The sequence below is a fragment of the Corvus moneduloides genome, chromosome 4 (genome assembly GCF_009650955.1).
Source record: "Corvus moneduloides isolate bCorMon1 chromosome 4, bCorMon1.pri, whole genome shotgun sequence".
In the NCBI taxonomy this organism is placed as follows: domain Eukaryota; kingdom Metazoa; phylum Chordata; class Aves; order Passeriformes; family Corvidae; genus Corvus; species Corvus moneduloides.
The window spans coordinates 30,402,995-30,422,901 of record NC_045479.1 but is presented as its reverse complement, the minus strand read 5'-3'; the positions used below and the strand labels follow the sequence as shown (position 1 = coordinate 30,422,901).

The 19,907-nt window shown below is 40.5% G+C and overlaps 2 protein-coding genes across 3 annotated transcripts in view; one reads left to right on the top strand and one right to left on the bottom strand.

Moving 5' to 3' along the window:
• Nucleotides 1-7,919, top strand: part of PLEKHG7 (pleckstrin homology and RhoGEF domain containing G7) — a 32,859-nt gene extending 24,940 nt beyond the window's left edge. The window contains exons 16-17 of the mRNA XM_032107852.1: nt 4,184-4,281; nt 5,768-7,919. Of these exons, the coding sequence (XP_031963743.1) occupies nt 4,184-4,281; nt 5,768-5,875 (206 nt within the window). The 3' untranslated portion in view covers nt 5,876-7,919. The remainder of the gene's footprint in view (nt 1-4,183; nt 4,282-5,767) is intronic.
• A 4,755-nt stretch (nt 7,920-12,674) lies between these two features.
• The window catches only part of EEA1 (early endosome antigen 1), a 64,135-nt gene continuing 56,902 nt past the window's right edge, over nt 12,675-19,907 (bottom strand). For both annotated transcript variants that reach the window (XM_032107849.1, XM_032107850.1), the window contains 5 exons: nt 18,556-18,741; nt 18,009-18,247; nt 16,418-16,538; nt 15,970-16,068; nt 12,675-14,874 (listed from right to left, as the gene is read on the bottom strand). In XM_032107849.1, the coding sequence (XP_031963740.1) occupies nt 14,752-14,874; nt 15,970-16,068; nt 16,418-16,538; nt 18,009-18,247; nt 18,556-18,741 (768 nt within the window). In that variant the 3' untranslated portion in view covers nt 12,675-14,751. The remainder of the gene's footprint in view (nt 14,875-15,969; nt 16,069-16,417; nt 16,539-18,008; nt 18,248-18,555; nt 18,742-19,907) is intronic.

The window sequence follows — 19,907 nt, the reverse complement described above, 5'->3', positions numbered from 1 at the left end:
AAATCACCCACCATACATCAATGCTTCCTTGCTCTCAGATATCCAAACACATCACTGGGGAATATGCCTCCTATTACTGCTGCTGTGCAGTTGGGTGAGGAGTGGAGGAGGGCTGACTGCCACAGAATGACCACCCTTACCCTGCCAAAACAACCTTCCTGAAGTCACCAAGGGGTCAGGGAGCAGGCATGAACATCAGGCCTCCCCTTGGTCTGAGCCACTGACGCAGCAGGCTCTCACACACCTCACGTTGGTGGTGAATGGTGCCACATCCAGTTGAAGGCCAGTCCTTAGCGATGCTCCCCAGAGCTCTGTATTGGGGATGGTCCTGTTTAACACCTTCATAAAAGACCTGGATGACAGGAGTGAGGGAACTCAGTTCATAGATGACATTAATTTGGGTAGGAGTGTTGATCCACTGGGAGGCAGGAAGGCTCTGCAGAGGGATCTAGGCAGGCTGCATCAACAGGCTGAGGCCAACTGCATGAGATTCAGTAAGGTGAAGTTCCGGGTCCTGCGCTTCAGTCACAACAACCCCATGCAGCACTATGGGTTTGGGGAAGAGTGGCTGAAAAGCAGCCCAAAAGAAAAGGACCTGGAGGTGCTGGTTGACAGCCAGCTGAACATGAGCCAGCGTGTGCCCAGGCGGCCAAAAAGGCAATGACATCCTGGCCTGTGTCAGCAATAGTGTGGCCAGCAGGACCAGGGAAGAAACCGATCCCCTGTACTTGGCAGTGGTGAGGCCACACCTCAAATTGTGTGTCCAGCTCTGGGCCCTTCACTACAAAAAGCACATTGAGAATCTGGAGTGTGTCTAGAGAAGAGCAGTGAAGCCAGGGCAGGGTCTAAAGAGTAAGTCCTGTGAGGAGTAGCTGAGGGAGCTCGGGGTGTTTAGCCTGCAGAAAAGGAGGCTCGGAGGTGACCTCATCACTCTCTACAACTACCTGAAAAGAGGCTGTAGCCTTATGGGGGATTATTTGTTCTCCCAGGCAACCAGCAACAGGACAGGAGGAAATGGCCTCAAGCTGCACCAGGGGAGGTACAGGTTGGGCATCAGAATTTTTTCACAGAAAGGCTGGTTAAGGATTGGAACAGGCTGCCCAGGGAGGTGGCGGAGTCAGCACCCCTGGAAGTGTTCAAGAAACGATAGGAGGTGGCACTTTGACTGAACACCACCATGTCAGCTAGACCACAGCACTAAGGTTGGACTCAATGATTCTGGAGGTCTTTCCCAGCCTTAAAGACTCAGTCTAACACTGCCAAGATCACAGGAGCCTCCTATATCAAAGAGAATGACAAGAAATACAAGTCTCTGGGCTCCAGGGTTATCCTAATCCTAAAGACTGAGAGGAAAAGCTTAGAGAGCTACAGTGGTCTGTGTGAAAGCAACAGATATGGAAAATAAACCTAGAGCCTGTAAAATTTATGAGAATGTTGAAATACATTCACCCAGACTATTTAGCATTCAGCATCAATGCTGAGAGGATATAAAGGTAGGCAATAAAAGGAAAATGACTAAAGATGAGATAAGGGGATGAACACACAGAATAATGACCTTCTTTTAAACATGCACCAGGCACTGTCTGTCTGCCTAATAAGTCCCTGTGCCAAACCAGCAGAAATGGAGCAAATGCATCAGCCACCATTTGCCTGCAGGGTGGAGGGGAGGGCAGCCCCACATTCTGCCGGCTGAATGCAAGGTCAACAGCTCCTGGGTGCTGGAGAGGGCAGTGCAGCCACTCACCAGTTTGGACCTAAAAGACTGACCATAAAAACCATAATGGAGATGGAAATAAGATTTTTGGATTTTTTTTTCCCAAGCCAGCATTTCCCATAGAGATTTCTAACCAGGGTCTTTCTATCTCTGTGATCCAGCTGCAGTCATGAGAATAGACAAAGTTGTTGACTGCATTCCAGCCCAGGCTCTGTACACTCTACAGTCCTTCCCTGCACCCTGGGCCCTGCTGCCTGACCTCTCCCCCATATATTCTTACCAGCTTTATTACAGTTGTAGCCACAGCAGTCTCTGTTACTTACTTGTAGTCTTACACCACCTCAGAAGTCTCATCCTAATACAGGACCCCTTGGGGTGAGGTACAGCAAAAACAGTGAGAAAAATTACTGTAGGGAGATTGCAGTTCAGATTCCCACCATTCTGTGTAAAGCAACAAGCAAATATTCCAGTGTCAACAGAAAATGTCCCTTTGCAAGAGAAAAAAAAATTTAATACTGTCTGGAATGTGTGACCTTGGGGAATGTTGCCAATATATCTGCAGTCTCAAAGCGACTTTTATTACTGGTGGCACTAAAAGATTAGTTTGCATGTTCTCAGAAAGGGCATGTGATCCATCACATTAATCAAAAATGAAATCCTGACTTTTGATCTAGCAAGTACTTCTGTATCCATTAGTTTGCAAAGGGCTGACATCACACTGAAAATAAACAAATCTCATTACAAGTACTACAAAAAAATATGTATGTGGCAATATATATTTGCCTTTTGGCAGCAGGCAGGAGGCTGATAATTATGTAGGATAGTTCTTATCCAAAGCCACCTAGGCATTAGTGAAGGGATAAAAGATAAAATGGCACATTCATAACACCGGGAAGGTACCCTAAAAGCAGAACTATCTGCAAACACCACCCTTGTACAAGAGATGTAACTTTACATGTAAATGTAACAGTAGGAACCCAGCTCTGAAGGTTTTAAGCAGCAACATACTTTCTGATTAGAAAATCACTTTCATTATTCTGCTTTGGATTTAATCTTTGCAACTATTTATTATTGCTCCACTAATAACGCTTTACACTACATTTGAAGGGGCAAGACTCGCTAGTATGTCACTATATCAAAGACTGCTAATCTTTCCTGCCAAAGAATTTCTTTTAGAAAATATTATTGACTAATGCCAAGCATTGCCCAGAAAATTCATTTTTAGAACTGTAAAGTTCCTTTCCCTATTGACCACAGACAGACAGAAGGCATGAGTTCAGAAACATATCCTCTCTGTTGCTATACATTTTTGCTGCAGTAATGTAGCCAGTCTGTGCTCCACTTTCCTCTTCTGTAAAACTAGGATTACAGGGCTCTTCACTTTGCAGAAACATTTTGAACACTTGGAAGTACTTGGACAAGAAGCATTACACAGCAGCAAGATACTGTACATAGTACAAGGCTTTTGAGCAAACTATACGCACTAGATAAATTTATGAAAAAGATATGTCAACTGCAATAGGCTTAGAAAAATGCTGCCTTGCCCTGGCAGCTCAAGATCTGGGCTCTCCTCAGGCTGTGTGGGTTCAGAAGCAGGGCTCTGCTTAGGAACAGCATTCACAGGCAGGCAATCCCACACCTTGTTCACCATCGCTTTGCTTAGAGCAACGTCAACTCCAGCTAAAAAAAAGCAGTGCCCTGTGAATCCAGAGCACTGGAACAGGTTGCTGTGCCCCCCTACCTGCTACTACCAACCCACCCAAGTATGTCTGCTGTCTGCCACAGGGTTTTGTCTGCCTGAAGATGCTTTTCCCTCCTCTTCCCCCAGGCTTGCTCCATAGCAGACTTAAGCCTCTCCTTTATTCCACACATGTGAGATTGGTGTCGCTTCGTCCCCTTGCAGAAAAATGCACTACGTGATGCTCAGAGTCATCTTCAGGAACAAAAGTTTGGCAGAAACAGAAGCAACGTGTCTGGCTGCCGGCAGCCAACCAGGGGCATCCCCAGGACCACCAGCTCAGGCACATGCCCAGGGAGAACCTGAAGCCAGCACTAGCCTGAGTGCAGCCACTGCCCCATATGCCAGCCATCATATGGACTTATTTAAATAAAATAAAAATGGGACCTTTCTTTTTAATTTTTGAAATTTGTTTTTCTCTAATTTCAGTTATGATTTAATCCACTTTGAAGGGAAATATTTCTTAATGATCCTCAGGTAGACTCAAAAGCACCTTAGCTGCACAATGATGAAGCAATAAAAAATAAAACAAATGCAAGCAGAATAACGTTTTGAAACAAGAAAGCTCCGTACACAACAAAAATAACTCACCCTATCAGAGTACAATTGCCCTTTTAGAAATCAGAAAAGATGCTTACATATTTAATTTCTTCAATCATAATCAATGTGATATAAAATTGGACTAACAGTTGTATGAGGTGCATTTATATTACTTTGCATTTTTTTCACAGTCTTCAGCCTGCGAAATGCTTTTCTAATACAGCATGAGAACAGGTATCGGCAGTGCATAGCAGTCTTCTTGCTACAAGCTCAGACAGAAACTGCCAAGGTAGGTAGCACACCTCTTTTTTCTTCTCTAATTACACAGCTATGCTTTCCCTAAAGGAGGATGGCAGCCTAAAAGTGGTCATGCTGTGATAAGAATCTCTTACAGTTGTGACATTTGACCAAAACTAAAAGAAAACAAAATAACACCCCAGTGCTCTGGCTCACGTATTTGTTACAGAATTTTTGCTGCTGAACATGCTCCAGTTTTCGATCATGGTTGATAGCAGGTCATATTCTTGTTGAAAAACAGTATCAATTCTGATTGCTAACAAAAAAAAGATCCATTTCTTGTGTCCCAGAAGACAGTCAGCCCCTCCAGAGAAGTCGACACCAAAACAAGCCCCCTACACCCAGCTCACACGCAGTAGTACTCAGATCAGAAAACTGTCTCATGCTCATCTATTCACAACATGCATCTTGCAATTTCAGACTGAACAGATGGTATGATTAATTCCACTGTTATATAAATCTACCCCTCATTTTCACACCATATCACATTTCTAGTAACAGCACTGTATATAACATCTGAAAGTGTGGCAGACACTTCACAGTATTTTGCTTTCTCATGTAAGTTGAAATTCCTTCTCTATTACCTAATGCACAGAAATTTGACCACCATTAATACCTATTCTTAAAATGGTGGTAGGCTTTTTCCAAGAGAAGCACTGAGTGAATTCTTTCAATTTTCAAGTCACTGTCTGGTACCTGGAATAGCTGTCTACTCAAGAAGTCATTACTTTCTCCTGTTACTGAAATATGACCTTCTCTTTCCAAACCTGCCTTCATACCAGGGCTACCATCTTCTCAATATCGTAGCACCATAGAATAGTTTGGGTTGGAAGGGACCTTTAAAGGTTTTAGTCCAAAGGATTAATCCTTCTAGGGTTAGTCCAATGTCTAATCATAGCAGTTCAGAGACAACTTCTGTGACTAGCAGAGAAAAGGAAATTACATATTTGAAATTATCTGTCACTCCCTGGCCTCATACCTGGGTGACAGCAAATATAGAGCTGAATGCTGTCAGCATGATAATAGAAACTGAAATTCAGATGGCAGCACGTGGCAGATCCTGGAGTGGGACAGAACTTCTGATGCTGATAAGAATGGAGCTGTCTTAACCAGAGAAATGAGGAACCCAAACTGCAGGGACAGCATTGAGCTAATTAATAAACATTACACAGAAAGGGGTGAAATAGCCTGCAAAAAGCTTCACCATTACAAGCAGAGCATTATAATCCTACCTTCCAACCAAAAAGGGAAATATTCACTGGAAATCCCTGGCCCCAGACACAGATTCCTGCAGCATGTAATGGCCTGAACAACTGGGAGAGTCTCAGTTGTGGGATAATTCACGTTTCCTTCAGCAATTATGAGCACGAGCCTGAAGAGACACTAAATAAAACTAAAGGCTATGGGTGTTTATGCATCTAACTTAATGGAACTTTTTAAGGTTGTCTTGGCTTACAAACATTTTTTTCTTGTTACAGAAAGCATGGATGTCACAGATAGAAACAGCAATCTCCAATTACACTACCCAACATGAAACCAAGAAAAGCACTGCTTTCTGCTTCCCTGTTAAATCCTCTGAAATTTAACAATGTCAGCACAGCACTGACAGAGCCAGTGGAAGACTACAGTGGTGATAATATAGTTATGTCTTTCAGAACGCCTTAGGTCTCTGAAGCTAACAGATCTCTGACTTGACTAGACAAAAGTAAAGAGCTTGGACCTCAGCAAGTAGGAATAAATTGGAAGAGGGGAATGAGCCATGCAACAAACATATTGCTCCTAGATGCTCCTTTGCTTCACCTAGGGAAGGCTCTTGCCACTCAGGGAAGCTTTACTAGAGTTTGCCATTTCCTAGAAGGCATGACAGGGGAAAAACCCCTATGTTGGTAAGGACAACTCATTCCCCAGAGACGTTTAGAAGGGTTGCTCCATCATTCAAACTGTATTAATAAATTTCATTAAATTATGTAGCCATAGCTCCTGATAATTATGTGTCTCTACCTACTAACCTATAATACCACAAGGTGTTTTTTGCAGTAATACTGAGAGTGTGTACATACGTGTATATATGTATGCACTTACCTGGTCCAGTGCTCTCCAGATACAGCCTAGGCCACTGTGATACACAAATTCCTGCTCTTCCCCTGTGCCTGTTATGGGCAAGTTTTTGTCACAACTTCCTGGGAAAGGCACAGCCATCAGGCTCTGTGCCAAGTGGTGAATGCATGAAGCAGGAGGGCAGAACAGTGCAGGCAGCAGATCTGCACCAGGACACCGCACAAGCTGCCAACACCTTGCCACAACTTGGCTGACACAGCTTTGCTCCACCTCCCCAATCCCGTGCTCAGCTGCACACTGCGTCACACCGAGGGCTCACCAGAACCTCAAAGCATCTTGAAACCAGTGCTGACATGACAGAAAGGTATTTCAAGCCCAGAGGAGTCACACCTGACAGACTAAGGTCTGTGCTTTGTGTGCTGGCAGAAGGGAGAAGGTATTTCACTTTGTATACTTTTTACCAAAACAACCTTAAGCCAGGTCTACACACTTTACCAGACAAGTAGTCATTCCTGGAGAGCAGCATGTCTCCAAGGAGAACAGCCCAGAGGAAGAAAGTATTTACACACAGGCTTGTCTTCATGGAGACACAAGCTCAATAGGCTTTTCTGTGGTGTCAAGAGAAAGACACCTCAGGAAGCAGTCAAGGCAGAAACTGACTTTCCAATTCAAACTGCCTTTCAGAGGACACCTCTCCATCTTTCTCCATATCCACACAGAGGCCCTGCCTCAATAGTCAAACATGGGTTTTTGTTCATGCCCCCACAATTCAATAGTGGCTTTGTCACACAACTGATCTCCCACATTAATCATCTGGCTTCTCTCTGCAACACAGTTCCACCCTGAAAGAGCTTTCCATTTCACAAGTGAGACCTTCATTGGTCTAAAAACTAAAACAAGTGCTAGTTTTGAGTCTTCTATTTATGCCAATTGTCCAACTGCATCGAATGTGATGTCTGAACACAGCCAGTGACAGAAGGACTTTCATCAAATGTGGGATACTCAGCAGCCTCGCACAGCTATTGGGAATGGAAAGACTACTCTGAATTTAACCTGTGAAAAAAACAGATTTGAAAAACAGTCATTATTAATGTGTCCTCAGGAATGTGAAAGCCTTTGTTGCAACACCCCACAACTCTAAGAAACTGGAACATTTAGCTTGTTCTTACATGTGTAAGAACAGGCTTCCCTACAGTTCATTTGTAAAACTACATATCCACCATTTCAAAGTAGCTTTGCTGTCTGAAACAGGGCAAGGTAGTTTTGAATGACATAACCTGGTCTATTAGAAAGGTCTAATTTTTTTATTATTATTATTAATCATTCCTTTAACAGATTAGAAAACAAAAATGACATTTCAGCAACAATTCTTCATAGTTTACACAGAACACGTTGATGCATGGTGTCACCTTCTCATTCAAATCCACAGCCACCTTCCAGATCACAAAGTTAAAGAATTACAGTGCACATTGGATTAAATTCTTCCACAATGTAAGGCACAACTACATGATCACAACTAGTAAACACAAACACTGAAAGCAGAACTTAAGAGAATAAAACTTCAATTATAAAGAAATAAAACCAAAACAGACTCATGCAAAAAATCTATCTACACCTACCAAGATGGTATGATCCAGTTTAGAAGTACAGTACTCTGTAAGTAAAACTGCAACGTAAGTCTTTTATAATACATTACTTCTAAATACTGAGTAAAAACTTATATTTTTTCCATTTATATTTTATACAATTATACAGAAATTAAGCTGTATGAACAATATTCACATCTGCAATAATAAACTGGTCATTAAAAGTCAGAAAAGAGGCAAATGAGACCATGTAATTTGTGGCACGCATCCATTACAGAACACCATTCATCAAGTTCACATCTCGAGTACTGAAGAAAAAAACCACGACCAAATGAATGATACGTTTGGTGACTGAGGCTATCTGTATCCAAATGACAAAGCTCCATACAAAATTGGTTTTACCCAGCAGACTATAATTATGAAAGCCTATGGTTACAATTTAGTTCCTGTCCAACAGCTAGAGTTTGCAAGGTTGAAACTACAGAAGTTAAAAGAATTTAAAAGAATTTACAATAACTTGAAACTGTTGGATACTTTCAAATACACATTAAAAAAAAAAAAAGACTACTCTTTTCCTTTTTGGTGATAAACTTTTGCAATTTTGGCATTCACTATAACTTTTACATAACATGACAGTGAGAAAACCTTATTAAACTTACCTAATATTTGAATTTCACACTGAGAGGTAGCTTAAATTAAATCTTATGTAATGGCATCAAATGGGGGGGGTTGGGGGTGTGACTTTTTTTGGTGACTTTTTTTCTTTTCTTACAAAAGTGATTATTTCTATACAAGCAGCATTTTAGACATATTACTATAAAAAGTTCTGGTATTTGCTAACCCAGTGAGACGTTCTTTCAAACATCCCTTTTGTGCCAGGAATCAAGCTCCAGCATGAAACAATGGAGGACTTTGCCATAAAGCCAACAGTAGTAGCCTGGACCTGCCAGCACCGACCTGTTGACATAAAACAATGAACATCCTTTCCCAGCCCTCTTTTCCCAAAAAAAAAAGCAGAAAACACAGATGAATTTGGTTATAGTGTTATGTTTCAGTCACAGAGGGAGGGAAAATTGGAAAACATGCCTACCAGGCTCCTGCCTTCATACAACATTGATCTAAAGGGGTAGCAGGACTTCAGCAATCTTCAAATGCACAGACACTTCTCTATCTGCTGCATAGTGAGTGCGTAGTATGTGGAGAGCTACAGACAATAGGCAGAGTTTATTACATTACCTAGTACCTACACTCTTCGTTATTGTGAACTTAAGTGGTATCTAATGATCTCTCTAAACATGCAAACCTTTTTATTCAGTGTCCCTTTAAAAAGAAACAGAAAATATACCTCAAAAACCACGTTTCCATGGCAGGACTGATATGCTATTATAGCTAGTTTTGAAAAGTATATCCATTAGTGCTTTTGGAGAGACTGTGTTTGGACAGTAATTTTAAACTTATTCTAGAAGGGATGCTGAGGTGAAGACTTCAAAACCGAAGAAATGGACAACTGGCAAGATCCTTGCAAATACATAAAATTCTCTTTTTTTCTCATTTTATAATCTTAAAATGAAGTTCTACAAAGACGTGTGTGACTAACATGGTTTTTGTTGTTACACGTGCTCTCAGATGATGATTGTGTTTTTGGTAAAAGGAACTGTGAGTGCAATTCTCCTTAGGGCCAAATGCATACAGCGAAAAATCCAGCTGACAATAAACCTGCTGTCCAATGACTACAGCTAATACATGCATTGCACATGATGCCATTCCACTTACTGTAGATTCTCTTAGTTAGACAGCAAAAAGTGCACAGTGCAAATGACAGTGTTGTTTCCTAGTTCTCTGAGAATATGAGAGCAGGAGCGGTGGTACCTGAAAGAGCAATTTATCAGTTTCAACATGCTCCAATCACGATATCATTCTTGCTGGCACAGTTTATATTCTGTTTGAACTTCAACTCCAGCACTGTTCCATCCATCACTAAGTACTGGCCATGTATTTTTTTAAGTTTTGCAACAAGCATTTATTCCCACTGCATGGTTAGCTGACACTTTACAATCCAGGAGAGCAGTTGAGTTTTCCAGGTCCCTTTATAAATGTCACTTGTCTTACATCTAGCATGAGAAGCTCAATTATTCTGGCTCATGTAATACAAACACAGAGAGGTTACTTCATGCTTCTGCTCCCAAATCCCTCCTTGCTTCACTAATAAAGAAGCTTTTGCAGCGAGGATTCACAAATAATCCTAATGGTCCCAAAGCCAACAAAAGTAGTTACTCTGTTCTTGTGTACCTAGTGCTCCACATTAAATGGCAACTTGGTTACTTGACACCTTTCAAAAACAGAGGCAAAACCCCACATTGCACCCTACAGCTTAAACTCTTGTGCCAGAGAGTGAAGCCAGCTAAAAAATAGGATTCCTCTACACCTCTTGCCTCTGTTGGAAGCTGCAGCAGAAAATTCCTTTTGTCTCTTCATCTCCAGACAGCAACTTTTCCTGCTGTGACTCGTTACTTTTATCTTCTTCATTCAACCTCTGCAGAAGAGGGAAGATTACTGTAGGGAGTACATGGCGAGAAGAAATAAGTAACAGTGAACCACAGCCAGCTAAGATCAAAAGCCTGCCACTGACCTCTGCAATGCTACCTGTCTCCAGTATGATGTACTGCTAATGATGCCATGATGATTTTTTGCCTCTTTTTATACCCCTTGTATACCTTATAACTTCTGTACTCTTAGTGGTTTTTAGCCTACATTCTTAGACTTATTTGTCAAGCTAGGAGACTAAACATTTTAGAAGCTTCGTAGCTAGGGATCAGTGTGCCCCAGACCCCAAGGTCCTCTCCAGAACACATTCTGTAAACTAAGATAGAACCATCCACAGAAGGTTCCTTGGAGGGGGGGGCTCACTCGAGCCTCTCAATGGGGAATCTTTGATAGATATGCTAATTAGTAAGACCTATAACGATATACCAGACCTTTTGGGGGTGTGCAGTGCAGTGTGCATTTGGGTGCATTCAACCTGGACGTAGTGCACCTAAAGATCCTTAAAATAAATACCAAGGTAAAATCCCTTTTTCCCTTCTAACCATGTTTGATTCTTGATTTTAAGAGCAGGAAAAGGCATCACTGACATGAGGCCAGAGCAGAACAGTAGGATTTGGCATTTGTGAGGCAAAAATGCAAGGGACTGCACGTCTTTGACTGGAAAAAGAGGTGTTGTCTCCAGGAAGTTAAAAGAACCTTTCCCAAACCTTAGTAAGACCATCCTTTACACACTTACGAAAGCTTCCTTAGCCTGTCTCTGCCCACAAAGCAGCTGGTCTCTCACATTCTGCTCTCGCAGCAATTCTGAATGTGGATGGACAGATGGGACAGCTGGCACAGTTTCAAGAGCAAAGCCCACACTTCACTGTCCCATTCCTGATCCCACAGTAATGACTAAGGCTGCTTCAGGATCCCACAAACCTTCCAGTTTGAATGCTGGTTTTGACATTATTTTCACCTCTTCCTCTATAATAGCCACTCCTCACTGAACCAGAGCAATCTGCCTCTTGCTAGAGGCTGTAAAAACACATCACTGTGCATCTCCAGTTCCAAGACTCAGTCTCTTCTGCCATTTTATTATTTTTTCCCTCTGTTTCTGTGTCTGCAGTCTGAAAAGTCAGTACATTAAACTGTTTTGCCTGGAATAATTTAATTTACTGTGGTAAAAGTCACCAGGATTTTTACTTGGTTTTAAAGCAGTGGAACAAAAAGCCCACATTCCTATTGAAACATGCCCATCAAAACACTCAGACTCTGCAAGCATATTTGTAAATACACAGCTTTTCACCTTCCAGTTTTCCTTATTATGGGGCATTTTATTGAGCTTGAACACAGCTTTCAACCTGGCAGTGAAGCAGTGAAGTATACCATCATCCTGTCAACAAATACAGACCAGCACTAAGAATTGTAAGTACAAAAGAAGGAGCATAAGACTCAGCAATGGAGTCATAAATCTACTCCAGTGAAAAGATGTAGAAGTTGGGACCTACTGCTGCAGAGTCAAAACTCAAGCATGAAAGTTTCTACCCCATTGTTCCTCCAGATTTTAACAATCCTTCTTTCTACAAATGTGTGTTCAAAAAGTATTTCCATCCCCTCAAAAAGCTGGTTATATAAACTGGCCAGCAAAAAGCAACTTTCAAAAATCAAACTGGTTTTGCCCTGAAGCTGAAGAGCTCCACACCGAGGTGTGATCTGCAGTCAACCAACCGCACTGCTTCAGCAACCTGCTGAGAAAGGTGACTCTGCTTGTCTTTACACAATGGCATCCCAAAAGGCTGAACTAAGAACAACCTCAGAGCTTCTACCACTGCAGAAGTCTCTCCTGAGCTCTCACACGTTCCCAGTCAAAAGCAAAACGCCTAAACACAACTGAATCTTCTAACCACTTTCCTAGCTCCCCTAAAAGATCTCCATCTTCCTCTGCTTCATGTGCTTTGATCTTATGCAGCTGTGAGAAGTTTCTCCCTTCCCTCTAAAAATCCTTCCTGCTCTATGTGGTAGTCCTTCACCCTGAGAACAGCACAAGGCTCTGTGTGTTACATGAAAGAGCAGAATGCATCTAGGCTGGAGCATGACTGTCACATTTCTACTTTTCCCACATTTCTAAAGTCAGACAAAGAAAGACTCTAAAGCAAATTTTTCGGTTTCTCTCAGTAAACAAATAAATAGAAAAAAAAATTCCCAGAGGCAGAGATTCTGTTCATATTTTCTATTCAAAAGATTCTTATGCCAAACAGTTACACTGATGAAGAGAAACAGGGAGTCCAGAGGCTCTGTTCGTATGGAATTGTTGCAGCAATTGTTTTTTTTTGAGCAAGCAACTCTCAAGTTCAAACCAGAAAAGCAGGTCAGTGTTTTGTATAAACCACAGGGGTAACCCAAACCCTTTTACAGTGACAAGAACAAGTTACATAATTCAGCTGGCTTTTGGGAAATAAGAACTGAATTTTAAGAAAGCTTCTTGACACTGCAAATGTAGAACTAGCTGGGTAAGTTAAAAGGGGATATGAAACATATCGATCACTACTTCTGGAGTAGAGGGATAAAATTTCTTCACTTGACAGTTAATCAAGACAAGACATTTTTCATAAAAGAGACACTTCTTCATTCACATATAGAGCTGTAACTAGATAAAAGCAAACAAATCTTCCTAATGATGACTAAGCTTCCATCATTGTGACAGAATTTGATTCCTTGCCTGAGGAAAGAAGTAGAGGAATTCAGGACACAACCCTTTTTTCTGAACGGCTGGCAAAATTTGGTAAGATACTGAAGCATTTGCAGGGTGGAGAATTTATTAGGGTATTTAAGACAAAAAATTCCTAAATATTGGAAGACATAACCCCTGCTTGGAAGAAATAATCTTAAGGGTTTTGAAATACCAGATATACAGGGAAGAAAAGTTAGAGACAGGCAGGCAAAAACAGAGGTGCAAACAAAATCACAACAAAAAAGAAGTTTGGACCCTACATGAACTGTACAAGAAACTTCTGTTCCCAGTACAGAAAATATGAATAAATATTTAAAATCATATACAGTGGCCTCTTAGTTAGAGCTGTTTGGCTTATAACTAAGCCAGCAGCAGGAGATTCACACCACCATTCTGAGCAGACTAAATCACATAGCTGACACAACACTTCAGAGCCCCTGGTAATGGGGGTCAGATGGAGTAATGGAAAAGTGAGGTTTGTTAGGTGTAGCAGGAGTTCAGCTTCTTCCACCAAAAGCTGAGGGAAGGGACAGAAGAAAAGGTCAGATAAACTACAGTTGTCTCAAAAAATACTTTTTCTTAGTTGGATACCGGGCTTGGAAGGTCTGGATGTCCCTTAGAACAGCAGTGATCTCTCAGTGCTTCCAGGGTATGGGCAGGGGCAGAGATGTCCTACAGGCTTTTATTATTTGTTCGCTTTTTAAAAGCCACATGTAAGGGTTTCTTGAATATTAAAATCCATCAACCAAATTTGTAAAAGTGAAATCAATCACTATGGGATGAAATATTGTAATGTATCATATAATATTGCTACAATGCCAGATAAACTTTGTCTCACCATTTGTTCACACATACTCTCTCAGAGAGACAGACACACTCACACACCAACTGTGCAACACAGTATGTGTAAAGATGTTCCAGCACTCAAGCGCTGTATTTGGATAAAGACTTGGGCGCTGATACTACAAGTGGGCAAATAAAACTGAGTTAAAGTTGAGTCCAGCCATTACCCTCACTGTAGAGTTCAAACTTTACAGAGAAAATGCAGGAACCAGAGAGACAGAGAAAAAACAAAATCACAGGGGGTTATAAAGAACATCAGATATGCAATCAAATGCGACAATTAGTTATGTTTTTACAGCAACATTTGATACATAAAATCCTCACAATTTTTTGCATCTTCCTTTTTCTTTGAAGGAAACAAGAATAAACTTCAATATCACATAAATGCTGTTTCTCTTGAACAAAAAAATAAAAGATAAAAAAATACATTGTTACTCCTCTGTTTAAACTTTATTTACAAATAACTGGGTATTTCTAATCTAGACATAAAAGCTCTTTCCATGATTAATGTCAGTAAGCTATGGATGATCTGAGCCCATGTCTCACAAAAAAATACAATAGTTTTGCTTGGTATCAATAAACATTTTAAAATATACTAGATTTTGCCAAGTGTTACAATCATTGTCCAAACTGAATAGTAGTCTGAGTGCTGAATGAAGTGCATCAACAGAAATAGTAAATTTTAGTGTAACATTTCTTTGTCACTCACGATAGCCAGTTATCCTTGCAAGTCATTAAAGCAAGTATCACAGACTCGGACAGGCTTCTTGGAAGAAGGAGTTAAGGCATTCTTTGCTGAGCACTCGGCACAAAAGATATTCCCACACTGTCTACAGTGATGCTGCAGAAGAGAAGAAACATACATGCTGAACATTGGTGGCAGAGCAGTGATGAGTAATAGAGATCACTATCATGTTAAGTCAACTCTCAGCCAAATCAGCTGTCATGTTCCAAAAGTTAATTTTAGTTTTTAAGTAGCAGCTACATAGTACAGAGAAGGTCATATGAGTAAATAGTTTCTAAAGGATAAATGAGTAAAACATTCAGAAGTGCTTCACTGAGTCAAGAGAATATACCAGTTTCAGAAATGAGATGCTTAAGTTCATCCTCCTCTTAAATTTGCTCTCTTGAACTTGTTCTGATCACATGAAATACATTCGTCTTATACGTAACTACCTCTTTCACATTGAGAAGTATCCTTGAATCAAAGAATCCAGGAGCCTTTGCTCAAAGGCTACCCAAAGAACATCACTGAAATAGTGCAGGCCAGGGGGAGTCACCTAAGACCAAGTCAGGAAGCTCTGCAAAAACGAACCTCACAAATATCCCTCATCTACTTCATTGCCAAGTCATTTGTTGGACGGGTGCTCATCTCTGGATGAAGGGCAGACCCTGCCAATTGATGCTAACATCTTAGCTGACCACAGCTGCTTTTACAACCAAGGTCTGACTACAGACCTAAAACACATCCAGTTGTTTTTTCTGTTCCATGTCTAGCTGGTGTTTAGAAATGTAGAGTCACAAAGCACCAGATCATGGTGATGCTTCATATTTTCACACATACCTAATTTCAACCAATTTACATTCCCTTTATACCCATAAATCTAGTTTGGACTGGTTATAAATATATTTTCTGTCAATATGCTTACAACTGTGATTTTGCCTGCTTGCAAAATTGAAAGCATTTAAACACTGTTTAAATGAAGCATTTTAACACTGTTTATAAGCCGATGCTGTGAAAATGGAAAAAGAACCATGAATAAAGTAAGCTCCACAGCCCTTATTTTTAATGTGTTAAGGCACTGCAAACCATAACTGCATACTCTGAGATGTCTTGAGAATCACAGCACTATTTTCTGAAGTCTGTATCCCATCTAAGAGTTTGAAAACAATAAAAATAGAAAATCGCCACAGACACAGAGTAGAACACACCTACCCTTCTTACTGTCACCGAAAAGCCTTTTCCACAGGCCATACAATTCTGTACCTCATTGTCTTCTGCCCACTTCCTGTTGAGAGCTTGGGTGTGTTTGATCTATACAGAAGATGTAAAAAAAAGCATCAGGCTTTTTAAAAAAATGCATGTCTAATTCCCCCTAATATCCTCTATTTCCAGAGCACACACTACCCATTACAGAATAAAAGCACCAATTCTGTAATGATACTCAGGGCTTATGTTTGTTTAGAGAGGAAACCTTCCAAGCTTCAAAACTATAAGCAGATTTAATGACACACAGACAGAAGTATGACCCTCACACACCACAAATATAACACCTTAATTGACCCTAAAAGGCAACCCACCACCAATCTGACACAAATTTTAAATTCTCCTAAGGTTCCAAACAGAGAATCAACAGGTTTCATAGCTTCAAATCAAATTATACCTGTAATGACTGGTTTTCTCGGCCAAGTTCCTGCATTGCAGCAGTTGTATTGTCCAGCTTTTTCTTCATTTCTACAAGTTTGGCTTGAAGCTTTTCAATTTCTCCCTCACTTTTTATACACCTGGTAAAATAATAAATAGTCAGCTCAAAGCATTTAAGACAACGTACACTGTGTGTCCTTTGGGCCAGTTGTCAGTCTGAGAAGCTACCTGCATAAAACACAGCCTAAAAAATCCTTGCTCTGAAAAGTTCTTGGATGCCTTGACCAGGAAAACATTCTGTTGTAACAGTCAGTTAAAGATTATACTGGCATTGCTCCTAAGTATCTGCAGCTTATCAATACCTGGAGTTACTCCCCAAACCAGGGACAATGCTGAATGCAGTCCCCCTCAACAGCAAGCCCTGATAAATACCCCTGTGCAACAGGACACTCTCACAAACGAGCTGCTGCAGATGAGGTCAAGACAACAGAGCAGAAAAGGAACCTTCTTCTTCTAGCAAGGCCACCTCCCATCAGCTGAAACTCAGTTAACTGCTGAAAGCCAAATTTCAAAGGGTATTTTTCTGCCAAGATGTAAACAGCTACTGGATGAGTTCAACACAGTACAACAAGGGATTGCCAAAGAAAGAGAATCTCACTTGAACTGATCCCATCCTTTCCCAAGGTCTACTGCTCAAAAGTCAAATCACCAAGCTTGACAGTACCAACAAAAAGTTTCCCCTCTGCCTTCACCAAACGTGTCAGGAAATAAGGACAAAGAAAGCTTCCAGTTTCACAGGTGTTACTTTTACCCTGGAAATCACTGCATTCAGGTAGCTCCTGCTGCCTTGCAAGGCCTCCTGCTGCCTGAAGGAAAAGCACTCTGCTTACCAAAGACTTAAATATATTGTAGAGACAACAGCAGGACTGGAGAAAATAAGACTGCAGGTTTTCAGGAGGAAGAAAATGCCTCCTTTGTGAAAATTAGTCTATATAATCCAATCACATATTCAGTCTCCTAACACGGAGTAGTGGGCACACCTGGGAGTTCCTATGCAAATTCTGTGTTACTTAAGGGGTCTTTTCCAGGCTTCTGGATGACTATTGCAACTATTCCAACTGAATCAAGGCATGGGAGCCTCAGAGTAATGGAGAAGGACAGTTAGCTCAGGTAAAAGAAGTTCTCTCTGCCAGGCCTCACAAGGTTCACAAAACAGATGAGAAGCCACAGCCTATATACCTGAAATCTCAGAGGAGCCCAGTGGAAGTAAGTAAGCCCAGTAAGAAGGCTCTTACAGATGGACATAAATCTTTGACAGCAAGCACAGAGCTGTGGCTTGGGTGATAAGTAAAGATCCTGACAAGCCTGCCTTGTTTTCTACAGAATGATCACAAAGAGCACAGCTGGCTCCCAAAACCCCTTGCTGTGCTTTGGCAGGGATGACAGAATGTTGCACTCTGGAAACTGTACCCACAGCCCAGGCACTAAGAACAAATACATATTTAAACAAAGCACGAATAGAGAATCCTGAATCAACTCAAACAAGTTTTCATTCTCATTTCATTTCATTTCTCAAACTACACTTCCATATCATCATGGCCACAGCTTACCTCTCCAGCAATGCTCTTCTCTCATCCTGATTATTCTGGACTGTTGCTTCCAAGACAGCATTGTCCCCACGTAAATCATCTGTCTGTTTCTCCAGCTCACTCACTCGTCTTTGACTGCTTTGCCACTCTTTCTTCATGGTAGCCAGATTTTCATTCAGGGCTGTGACCTGCATGGTGAGCTTGGTCTCCTCTTCCTCATGTTTCCGTTTTTCTTCTTCTTTGTCTTTTTTCTCTGTGTGCTATGAAAACAATGGAAAAATGAAAAACAAGCTTCCAAGCATTCTCTGTCTATTCCTTTTATTTAATTGAGGCAAAGAATCTTACCGGAACAGAATCACTACTTTTAATCAACAAACTCTACTAGACAAGGCCGTCACCTCACTGAATTTTCCTATACCATTAAATGCCTCAAAGATTTTTGATCTTGTCATTCAGAAACTCATGTAAAGCGAAACTGAAGTCAACCCATTGCTTCTTTTCTGTCCCAAAGAGAAGAATCCAAAGGCATGTTCACAAAACAGCAGTCTCATACTCTCTAAATACTAACCAGTTTGGCTTCAATTTCAGCACATTCTTTCTTCAGCTCCTCTTCTCTTTTTTCCAGCTGATCTTTGACAGCTTGATGTTTTTGTTTCTCCTGTTCCAGAGTTGAATTTGTATTATCTATTTTGCCCTGCAGTTCTAATTTCTGTTGAATCAATAGCTGGTTTGCATCCTTGAGATTTGCCACCTCCTGTTAGGATATAGAGTTCAAAGTTAAAGTAGCAACACTGAAAGTGTAAATGGATTTAAATTCAAAAAGACTGTAATCCTTTCCTAGGAGAGGACAGCTATAATTTTTAGTTTTATCACTGGAAGAAAGGATGGTTTTATAGCGCAAAGCATCAGTGATTTTCATGATCAAAGATTTTAAACTTATACTATGATCAACATTTAATTTTAAAAATATTTTAATGCATGTTTCTGCTAAGTAGAGAGGAAGATCTGTTGAATTGTTTTCTATTCCTTGAAAAGATGCATCCGTTGTCATTTTCTAGGTACTGTTCTAAAATTTACTTCACATTGTTCTCTGGTTGCAATAATGAGGTCAAAAACTTTGTAATGACAATCTAAAACTGAATGCTTATGGATGAAAGTTAGTTTCTATTAGTCTTAAATGTATAAAAAATTACTCTCTGTTTAAAGCAAGTGGGATGATATAAATAATGGCTTTACTTGTTCTTCTGTAACTGAACTCAAGTAGAATAGTTAGTTTAATTTATAGAAATCACTTTCCTTAAAATTACACAGCCAAGCATGTAGGTACTAACAGACTAATAGGGGTGAACCACTTTTGCATAAACAAAAATTCAGAATACAAGTTAAAACCAAACCAAGGACAGTGAAGAGAACATATCCTCAGAACACGAGGATGCCCTACAGATAGGTATATATCCATTCCTTGCTAGGAGATGGGAAACAGATTTTAAGTCTTTGGAGACTCTCAGCCTGATTGCTTGTAAGGAGATCAAGAAATGACTATTAACCTGACACTGGTGTGCACACGTTTTACATCTTTATAAATTTTATTCTTTAGAATAGAGATTTTAGGAACAAGAATTAGAATACCTTTCCCCAAGCACAGATTGCCTAAGAGAAACAAAGTACAGACTTATACCTAAAAATTACAGACCTTTTCCTAAACAATGGAGAACAAAAGAACATCTGAAGGTCGTAAGTTCTCATGTTATTTTCTTATTAGTGTATAAGGAATTGTACCTGTATTTATACTTGCACAACAATTTAAACTAAGTGTGCTTAACAGATGCAAATATAACTGCTAGTAGTTCATTATGGAAAACACAAACTACAGCCTTTTAGGAATGTTTGTTTTTATAGAGACTAAAAAACAGAATATAT